Source organism: Callospermophilus lateralis, chromosome 18 (genome assembly GCF_048772815.1).
Source record: "Callospermophilus lateralis isolate mCalLat2 chromosome 18, mCalLat2.hap1, whole genome shotgun sequence".
Taxonomy (NCBI): domain Eukaryota; kingdom Metazoa; phylum Chordata; class Mammalia; order Rodentia; family Sciuridae; genus Callospermophilus; species Callospermophilus lateralis.
In genome coordinates, this window is record NC_135322.1 from 19576956 (window position 1) to 19587900 (window position 10945).

The following is a 10945-nucleotide window of genomic DNA, read 5'->3' on the forward strand; positions in this document are numbered from 1 at the left end:
GTCCATTTGAGAAGAGGCCAGCGGCTTTGGGCCTCCCAGGGGAGTCAGCCTTTCAGAGCAGGTTGTTTTGAAGATCTGAAGATCTTCCACCCAGCCATCTTTCCTTGAGGGTCCTTCCCATACTTCCATGACCTGCCTAGGAAGTATTTTTAGGAAGAAAAACTTGTGAGGAGAGAGATGAACAAGTCCTGGGACTTTCTGTCCTGTTCAGTTTCCATGGGTCCAAGACCTTCTCTTCCTCCCACAAAAATGTGGGGTTTGGGCATCAGCCTTTATTCTCAAAACAATGGTGACATTTTGATGCCTTCCTCTTGATTTTAATTTAGTCATCTTTTTTCCCCTGAAGAAATTTCCTGTTCTTTCTCTCGGGTTCAGCCAGACATTTAAACACGACTGCTCTAGTCTGTTGAATATACGGGTGACTTGTGAGAGGAAATAGAAGTCTTAGGATTTCTTTAGATGTAGTTTAATCAATTCTGCAGAACTCCCAGCCGTATGAGCCTTCGGGGTAGCAATGGCTCATATGGGGAAGCAACTCTGGACAGGTCAGCGTGTTGCTGTCCTCCCTCAATCTCAGTGCCTTGCCCTGTGCCCAGTGATGCTGGTCCTGCACCAGGCACCTGGCCTCTCCAGCCCTGCTCTCTGGGCAAGGCCTGCTCCATTCCCCCAGCCCCCACCAGGCAAAGGCCCGCTGTTTTCTCCCTGTGCCATGGTGGCAGGTCTGCCCTGTGAGCATCTCCCGACACCCCATATGGCAGCTTGCCCAGATCCTTGTCTTGCTGCACCTTGTTTTCCACGGGTCTTGGTTCCTCTGAGCACTCAGCCTCCTGCATGTGGTCCAGCCCAGTCTCTGTGTCCTCAGTTATGTGACCCACTCTTCCAGTTCCCCTCCCCATCCTACCTCTCTGTGTCTGGGCCCATCAGCAGCTTTATGGATGGCTGCCTCCTGTGAAAGTCTCTGAGTGTTGGCCCAGCCACAGTGGGGACAGGCAGAGGAGGGGTCACAGGGAGGCCTACGTGGCTCACCCTGTGGGAACCCACAGCCAGGCCCTGCACTGTGGCAGCTGACCAGCTTAGGTCAGCCGCTGCGCGCGCTGTGTTTTACTATTTTATTGCTCACGTTAATTCTGTAGGAAGCAGAGGATGTGTGCCTTGAAGCTAAAGTCAAGGAAAAGGCAAAGCTTAGAGGAGAAAAATAAGAAATCCTTTTGAAGCCTGTGCCTTTGCGTTTTGTTTGGTTGGTTGGTTGGTTTTTATTTTCCCCTATTTCCAGGGAGCCTGGTGCTTCACTGAGCCCTGAGCCTTTGCCCTGGCCCTGAAGTGCAGTGGGTGCTCTTCTCTGATGTTCAACTTGCCTTCATTTGAGTTCCTTCTACTGTAGGTCCGTAAGCCTCTGTAAATATATTCAACTTGTGCTATTTTAAAATTCCCCTTTGATTTGTTTATTTTTCTCAGAGAAATGGAAGGTGAGCTTGAGATTATTTGGAAGTCTGCCTCCAAGGAAAACCAAAGAATCCGAGAACTTCTCCAGACCACACTAGCAGGGAAAGGCCTGTGGGACAACACGGCTTTCAAGTACTCGTGCCTCGAAGGCACGGCTCAGGGAGACCTGCTGGATGGGCACAGCGCCAGCTACTGCGACGGGAAGCCTCTCACCTCCACCTGCCAGAGTCTGCAGGAGCCAGTGGATTAGGCGCCGTGGCCTGAAAGGTCTGCCTCCCAACAGCCGGCAAAGGGTAGCATCCGTCCCCGAGAGCCAGCAGTGGCCAGGGAAATGCAGAGGCCCAGCAAGTGCTAGAGCAAGGAAGAAATAAACTCACAGGAGTTTAATTGGTTATTTATATTTTGCTTTTCTTAACGATGTACTGCTGAGATATATTTCAGCCAGGTCATGTCCTCTAGCTGCATTGCCACTGAGACTATGTCATTGCTCAGGTTAGCAGGTGGCCTGCTGGGCTGGCCTGTCTACAGGCTTCTAGATCTGCAGCTGAGAAAGCTCTGGAAGGAATGGAGGAGCTGGAGGAGCACATTCTGTGTGTTGGATAAATAGCTGGATGAGGCAGCTGATGGAGCAATGACAGCTTATGCCTCTGTCCTGGGTGGGCAAAAAAATAAGGTGCTGGTCCTCATGTCCCAGGGAGTAGAACCAGAGCTTTCTGCCTTCTCCTAGTCCTCCTGGTTCTCTTGGGAAGATACTAGGGCCACTGGATGAGAGCTCTCCCTTTGAGCACCCGGTGGGGTCCCTCTGCTGTTGCCGCCAACAAGGACACTAGGGGGCCCATGTTCTGTTCCTCTCTATGGCTTCTCGGGTAGGTTTTCTCAGCCTCTTAGGACCACACGGTGGGACTCCTGGTGGAAGTGCCAGCTATTCAGGGCCACCTGCTCCAGGCATGCTGGAAGAACTCAGGAACACCAAGACCCTAAACAGAGTCCTGGAACACATCCTTTAACAAAACCCCCAGTGGCTAAATCTTGTATTGTTTTAGGGGTTAAGTAGGCCGGGTTCTTGTCATTAGTTATGTGTAGGAGTGACTTTGAGTGCTAGCTGGAAAATTAGGATCGAATGTCATATCTTTCACATTTTATTGAATTTGTTCAATAGCTAAAACATTGCAATTTAATTTTATTTTACAAAGGGTAGAAAGACTCAACAGAATTTAAAACTATGTAACATCACCTTAGGAGATAATCTAGTAAATAACTTTGTTATTTCAAAGGAATTTATATCAACTGTCTCAAAATCTGTACAAGCAAGTCTCATTCTTGGGGGATGGCTCATTGGTGGGAACATTGCTCTTATCATCATTACCTGGGAGCTATTTTTGACATCTCTTCTGCTTTTTTTTTTTTAATTATTTCATATATGACAATAGTGGAATACATTACATTCATAATTATCCATTCACAGCACAATTTTTTATAACTCTGTATATAAAGTATGTTCACGGCAAATTATGCCATATACAGGAACTCTCATTGATTTTTTTTTTTTTTTTTTTTTGAAAGCAATATGGAGATTCCTTGGAAAGCTGGGAATGGAACCACCATTTGACCCAGCTATTCCTCTTCTTGGACTATACCCCAAAGACCTAAAAATAGCATACTACAGGGACACAGCCACATCAATGTTTATAGCAGCACAATTCTCAACGGCTAAACTGTGGAGCCAACCTAGATGTCCTTCAATGGATGAATGGATTAAAAAAAATGTGGCATTTATTCACAATGGAATATTACTCAACATTAAAAAAGAAAAAGATCATGGCATTTACAGGGAAATGGATGGCATTAGAGAAGATTATGCCAAGTGAAGTTAGCCAATCCCTAAAAAACAAATGCCGAATGACTTCTCTGATATAAGGAGGGTGACTCAAAGTGGGGTTGGGAGGGAGAGCAGGGGAGGAAGATTACCTCTAGATAGGGAATGGGGTGGGAGGGAAAAGAAGGGAGAAGGGGAATAGCAAGGATGGTGAAAGGAGACCCTCATCATTATACAAAATACATGTATGAAGATGTGAATTTGTCGCCAACATACCTTATGTGCAACAGGGATATGATAAATGGTGGTATAAAGGTGTATTAAGAATTGTAATGCTTGTCTTCTGCTTTTATGAGACCATTTTTATTCCCTTGAGAAGTGAACATTCTTACATTTCTGCTTTAAGTTTCAAACACACATATCAAACGTACTTTGCGAGTTCAGTGACCCCTGGGACTGCATGGTGACCAGGAAAGAGGGGAAGGTCCTGTAGCACTTGGTCTCTTGCCCAGCTTCCCCCTGCCTGCTTCAGACAGATGGGCTGCAAGTCCAGGGTGTGAAGGGGGGCGAGGTCTGCAAAGCAGCAAAAGTTAAGGCCACTGAGTAGCAGAGAACTTGTGAGGTTCCAAGAAGGACCTGAGGCTGCTGGTATGTGTGTGGGGGGGGTTCATGGAGGACTGGGAGTGCCCCGGGCTTTGCAGAATGGACAGGTTTCAGGAGCTAAAGGACACAGAGGACTCTTGGGAGCAGAGGAAGGCACTCAGGAGCAGCAGGGCCTTCTGACTGGGGTTGAGGTGGGAAATGAGGCGAGGCTAGACCAGGGGGAGCAGGACTGCGGGAGGGCTCTGCTCATTCCATCCTGCAGCTCTCCAGCTTGAGGAGGAAACCATACTGTTCTTGGTCCCAGTGACAGAAGTCATGGAAGTTCCTGATCAGGTTGAAAGTGATCAAAGTCAACAGCTATTAAACACGACCCAGGAACTCAAGTGAGCCCTGCTCCTTGGACAGCAATTAAAAGCAGCCCTGGGGGAAATCAGAACTGGGTGGGGAGAGAAGGCTGGGCACAAGACTGTCCTGGGAGCTGGATAATAATAATAATATTGCCAGGCCTCTCTCTGCACCATTTTACATTCCAGCAAACATCGTGTGAGGGTTCTGGATCCTCTACACCTTCCAGCTCTTGGTGTTATCAGTAGCTGCTTTGAGAGAAGAAAGATTTGAGGGAAAAAATATCCTAGTATTTTGGAGCTTAGCCAGCCTTGGGCCTGGCCCCCACCCACCTGTGCTGCCAGTGACCAGCTTGGGTGGCTCAGCAGGGTCCCTCCCTGGGCTTGACACAGGTGGCCCGGCCTGCAGGGAGGAGCCATGTATGCTGTCTGGACATGAAGTTTAGACTGGATCGCCACCAGAGACTGAGCCTCGTTGGGATGGTTCTGAACTGAAATCGGAGCACTCAGTGTGGCCCATGACCAGCCTTACTCTGCTCCATTACAACTGGCTGGTGTCAGGAGTTATGGTAGCTGGCGGTCAGGAAGGGCCTGGGCCTGGCTGGCTTGGCCTCAGATTTCCTGGGAGCAGTGAGCCCGTGCCAGGTCTGGGTAGAAAGCTTGCTCCCTTCCAGCCCCCTCAGGCTTGACTCTTCCTCTTTTTTTTTTTTTTTTTAATTTTTGGTACCAGGGATTGAACTCATGGGCACTCGACCACCGAGACACATGCCCAGCCTTGTTTTGTATCTTATTTTTAGAAACAGGTTCTCACTGAGTTGCTTAGCACCTCGCTTTTGCTGAGGTTGGCTTTGAACTTGTGATCCTTCTGCCTCAGCCTCCTGAGCCAATGGGATTACAGCCTGTGCCAGGGCGCCCAGTCAACTCTTCCTCACTTTTGATGGTGGTCGTGTTGGAGGGATTAGAGAAGGACAGTTCTAGTTTACACACGTTTGTGGGGGTCTACTTTTACAGTCCCAGTGTCTCCAAACAGCAGGACGAAGGTGGTTAGTGAGCCCAAGCAGACTTCAGACGTGAGGAGCCCATGGCAGTTCCTTGAGCTGGACAGGACACCACCGCTGAGGTCCCCGAGGTTGGCTCCCCACCTCTGTGCTGGGTATGCTGTGCCCTCCCCCATCCTTTGCTTCTAATCCATCATGTGACAGCCCTCTGTAAAGACGGGACAGATGAGACTGCCTGTGGTCTTGTGATTCAAAAACTCTTCCCTCCAAAACGCAGGTTCCCTCCCCTTAATACCTTCCCACGGTGGGGTGCTAAAGGGAGGGAACTTAATCTAACATGGTGTTTAGAGGTAGGGCCTTTGGGATGTGATTAGGTTTGACAAATTCTTTAGGATGGAGCCCTCATGATTGAATGCTGGTGGCTTTATAAGAAGAGGGGACCAAAGGGGACACACACACGCAGACACACACACAGATACTCCTTGTGATACCCTGCACTGCCTCAGGACTCAGCAAGAAGACATCACAAGATGTGGTCCCTTGGCCTTTGGCCAGAAATGTGAGCCCAAATAATCTTCTTTTCCTTACAACTTACCCAATCTATGACTGTGTTATTGGCAACAGAAAATGGACGAATACAGGCGGCTAGTCTTCCTTCTAGCTGACTCTGAGGCAAGAGTACCTGTGCTCCTTACGTTATCAAGAATGTCGGAGCACGGAGCATCCTGTGTCTCACCTGTTCAGGACAGGCCTGGGTATCATACTGAAGAATAGTTCTTTGAAAATGGAGGACACAGACAATGTAGTATATTCTACAAACCAGGGTTGTGTTGTAAGCACCAGGATGTTAAGGCAAATGCCCAACATGTAGGGGGAAAAGAAAAATTTTGGAAACAGATACTAGACACCATATAAGGTGTTCTGAGAAGAACTAGGACAGGGTCTCAATAGTTGAACACTGTGTTCCCTGGGGAAAAGCATCCTCCTAGCTGAGCTAGGCACCAGAGCCTCTGCGGCTGGGAAATGGGGTCCTTTGTTTTTAACTGTCGTGGTTTGAATCTTAGACATCTCTCAAATGCTTACAGGCTAAAGGTTTGGTCACCAGCCTTGGCTCTCCTGGGAGGTGGCAGAAGGAAGGTAGGTTGTTGGGGGCATATATTTGAAGGGAATATTGAGACCCTCACCCCTTCCTCTCTTGTTTTTTGCTTCATCGCCACTGTGAGATGAGCAAGTTTCCTCTACCGTGCCCTCTCACCACAATGTCCTGCCTTGCCACTGGTTCCAAGCAATGGGGCCAAGCGACCATGCATTGAAACCTCTAAGCTGTGAGCCAAAATAGACCTTTCCTCCTTATAAATTGATTATCTTGGGTATTTTGTCATAGTGATGGAAATCTCACTAATGGTGGCCCATCAGAATGGCACAGGAAGGGGCAGTTCCCCCAAGTAGTAGACACCAGGCAGACAGAAACAAGATTATAAAAAGTGGTGGTTCTTTATTGAAGATATTTGGAACACAAAAATGAGGACATGACTGGGGGTATAATTCAGTGGTAGAGCATATGCTTAGCCTGTCAGAGTTCCTGGGCTTAATCCCCAGGGAAAGAAGGAAGGGGAGCAGAAAGGAAAGAAGGAAGATGCTATCAAAGTGCTAAGGTAGAATTGCCCTATTCCAAGAGTTCCTGAGTGTGTGGGTAAAGATTGTTCCCAGATAAGACTGAAATCATGCTCACCGTGCTAATAGTTGTATGATGACTTAAGTCCTTAATGTTGCAAGATTGCACATTCCAGACTCTCTCCACGTTCTTCTGGTAGGAACTCAGGTAGGGAAGTGAACACTGCCGTTACACCTGTCTTTTGGGTCCCCTCCTAAACTACTGTCAGCAGTGTCAGGAAGGAAGGAAAAGAACCAAAGTTTATAAACTTGAAGGCAGGTCTTGCTGTGGTTTGGACCTACTTATTTAAGTATGTTTCTCCACAGGTTCTTGTATTGAAGGCTCAGTCCCCAGGGTGGCCAGAGTGGGAGGTGGTGGGACCTTAAGAGGTGAGTCCTAGCAGGAGATCCTTAGGTCAGTTGGGAATGTGCCCTCAGAAGGGGCTTTGGGACCCCAGTTCCTCTGGTTTCCTGTCTGGTAATGTGATTGCGTATTCCCACATACACTCCTGCCATTGCTCTCTGCCGTGATGGGACACAACCAAGAGGACCCTCACCAGAGCTGACTGATGCCAGTGCCATGCTCCTGAACCTCCAATACTGTAAGCCAAATAATCTTCTATTCTTTATAAAGTAAAACTGCCTCAAATATTTTGTTACAGTAATGCAAAACTGACTACTATAAGTCTGGAATAATTTTTAGATAGCAAAGGACAAGGCAGCCTCTGCCTGAATGTTTGTCAAAGCTCCAGTCTGTCATGTGGAAGATAAATCAGAGAAAATATTATCCATATGGATATCCCAGAGGCTGTGGAGAAATGGATTCACACCATCAGGTTAAACACATTTTATGTTTAAAAACCATTACAGAAGAAGAGAACCAAGATAGATATAGTGGTGCACCCCTATAATCCCAGCAGCTCATGGTGAGGCAGGAGGATCAAGAGTTCAAAGCCAGCCTCAGCAAAAGTGAGGCACTAAGCAACTCAGTGAGACCCTGTCTCTAAATAAAATACAAAACAGGACAGGGGATGTGGCTCAGTGGTGGAGTGGTCATAAAAACAGGGAACCAAATGTAAGATCAAATGAAGATAGTGTTATTCAAACTGCAAGCAGCTTTGCAACTGGGAAAAAAACACACATTTTGAAAGGGAAGATCAAGAGATTTGTCAGGTATCTAAGAAATAATGGCATTTTACAAAGCTTCCTCCCATGGTGAGGCAGGAGGATCAAGAGTTCAAAGCCAGCCTCAGCAAAAGTGAGGCACTAAGCAACTCAGTGAGACCCTGTCTCTAAATAAAATACAAAACAGGACAGGGGATGTGGCTCAGTGGTGGAGTGGTCATAAAAACAGGGAACCAAATGTAAGATCAAATGAAGATAGTGTTATTCAAACTGCAAGCAGCTTTGCAACTGGGAAAAAAACACACATTTTGAAAGGGAAGATCAAGAGATTTGTCAGGTATCTAAGAAATAATGGCATTTTACAAAGCTTCCTGAGAAATAAACTTTAAGAGGGAATTGACAGCAGGGAGGTGAAACTTGAGCCAGGCTTGACAAAGAATCCTCAGGCTCAGATGTTCCAAACTCAGCACGAGGTGAGGGTCAAGAAGGCCAGGGGAACCTCAGCCTGAGGCAGGAGGATTGCTTGAGCCTGGGAGTTCCAGACTAGCTTGGGCAACATAACAAGACCCTGTCTCTTTAAAACATAAAAATAAAAACCAGCCCACGGTGGGCAATCTTGACCTTAGGAGCATCCTATAGTGTTCTGTAAATACAGACAGCGCTTTGAGTGCTGCTGGGAAATATGCTAAGGTGCACAAAAGCCCCTGGGCCGGCCCTGCCTCTGGCCTCTGACTTCTACTCCCCTGGCATTTGGGGTACCCATGGACCAGGACCCTGCTCGGGATCTGGCAGGTGAGCAAGTGGGACCTTCTTAAGAAGGGAGGTGACAAACTTCTAAATCAGTATCCCCGGCTCTGGGGTAGCCCGGTTCCCTGTATCCTCCGACTGACTGTAAGAGATGATCCTGGGGGGAGATGCCCAGGAGTGGTACAGCTGAGTCGTATGGTAGATCTGCTTTTAGTTTTTTGAGGAACCTCCATACTATTTCCATGGTTGCTGTACCAATTTACATTCCCACCAACGTGTATAAGGGTTCCCTTTCCTCCTGTATCCTCACCAGCATTGTTTTTTATATTCTTGGTGACAGCCAGTCTAACAGGGAAGAGATGGAAGCCCAGTGTCTTTTTTTTTTTTTTTTTGGTAGATGGACATATTTATTTATGTTCTGCTGAGGATCAAACCCAGTACCTCACTGGAGCTAGGCAAGCACTCTACCACCTTGATACCACCCCAGCACCCTAATGTACTTCTGATTTGCATTTTCCTGATGGCTACAGATACTGAATGTTTTTTCATATAATTATTGACCATTCATAGGTGGATTTAAAAAAAAAACAGTGTATAACATAATGGAGTATCATTTGGCCATAAAGAATATGGAATCATGCCATTTTCATGAAAATGGATGGAACTGGAGAATATCGCATTAAGCAAAATGTCAGACTCAGAAAGACAAATATCCCAGGTTTTCCCTCATATGTGGAATCTATAAAGAACATGAGAGTAGCAGACTTGAGTAGAGAAGAGGGGAGGGGAGAGGGGATAACAGAGGGAAATGATCCAGGTATGTTGTCTTCATGTATTAATATTCCACAATTACAATTAAACCCATTATTAAAATAATATAAGTAAATGCACTTTAAAAAGTAAGAAGATATTGGAGTGTAGCTTAGTGGTAGAGCGCTTGCCTAGCAAATGGGAAGCCCTCGGTTCAATCCCCAGCAACACACACACACACACACACAAACACGTGGAGTCTGCAATATACATTTCACTGCTTAAAAAGAGGAGAGAGAGATGGCCCTGATATCTGTCCTTCTTCCAGGTCTGCCTCCCTTAATGTGCTCCCAAAGTGACCCTAGACACTAGTCCAGTGCTGTCCCCCGACCTTTGGTCCATCCTGGGATGCAGGAATGCTGTTAAGTTTACTCTAAGGAAAAATTTGTGAGAGTTTTGGCTGGAAATAACAGCAACAATGCTTCAGACATTCCCTGCTGTCACCCTGCCCTGTGATAAGCAGCTTCCTTCCCCAGGAAGGCCTGATCTGAGATAAGAGTTGAGAGCTGCCACCTGGGGCTGAGCCTGCCTGGTGGGGAGGGCTGTCCCCCAGGACCCCCTCTGAGCCCAGGGTTCTGTAGTCTCAGACCTTAGCTCCCCCAACCCCTGGCCTGTTTCCCCATCAGGCAAGTGAGAGTATGGAACCAGCGATGTTTCTTTGCCCCTTTCCAACTCCACAGCCCAGTGGACAGCCCCACCACAGAACCTGACTTTTGGTCAGAGCTGCAGTTAAGATGGGTGTCCCAGGGCAGCGCCTACCTTCCAGCTCTCTCCTCTGGGTGGGGAGGAAAACAATTGTCAAGTGCCACACACCAGAGTTACCTGCTTTTCTACCTGACTTGAGTTCTATATATAGCCTATTAAGGTAATAAAATAGTTGGTTCCAAAGTTTATCTCCTGATTCCCAAAGGGGAAAACAAGCATGACTCCTACTTATTGCAGAGATTTTTCACTTACAGGATGTAGGTGATCTGGAGAAATCTAGTTTTGTTTTGTTTGGGTTTGGGATTGTTTGTTTTTTGGACCTTGACACACACACACACACACACACACACACACACACACACACACAAAGCATTTTTTGGAGAGAAACTGGCTGGCTTGGTCCTTCGTTTTTCATGTGGTGTATCATTGTTGTTTCATTGTTGGGGAAAAAAAAAAGAGAGAAGGGCATGTTTAATAATTACCTCTGTTGACCTCTGTACCTTCTGGCTGCCTCTACTTCTGGGCATAAGAGATGGCTCTCCTTAGGGATCAACTGTACAGACGCAGGTGGTCAGTAAGGCCGGCAGCTCCCCTGGCTCTACAAGGTCAAGGAGAAAGGTAAGGCCAGAGGGGTAAGGCTCTCTGCTCTCTTGAAGGGGACCTGGACAGAGAATTTACTTAGGAGGAAGGTATGACCATCT

The 10945-nt window shown here is 47.1% G+C and overlaps 1 protein-coding gene across 1 annotated transcript in view; it reads left to right on the forward strand.

Moving 5' to 3' along the window:
* The window catches only part of Cep89 (centrosomal protein 89), a 64110-nt gene extending 60736 nt beyond the window's left edge, over positions 1-3374 (forward strand). The window contains exon 19 of the mRNA XM_076838046.2: positions 1456-3374. Coding sequence (XP_076694161.2) covers positions 1456-1693 — 238 coding nt within the window. The 3' untranslated portion in view covers positions 1694-3374. The remainder of the gene's footprint in view (positions 1-1455) is intronic.
* The last annotated feature ends 7571 nt before the right edge of the window (positions 3375-10945 follow it).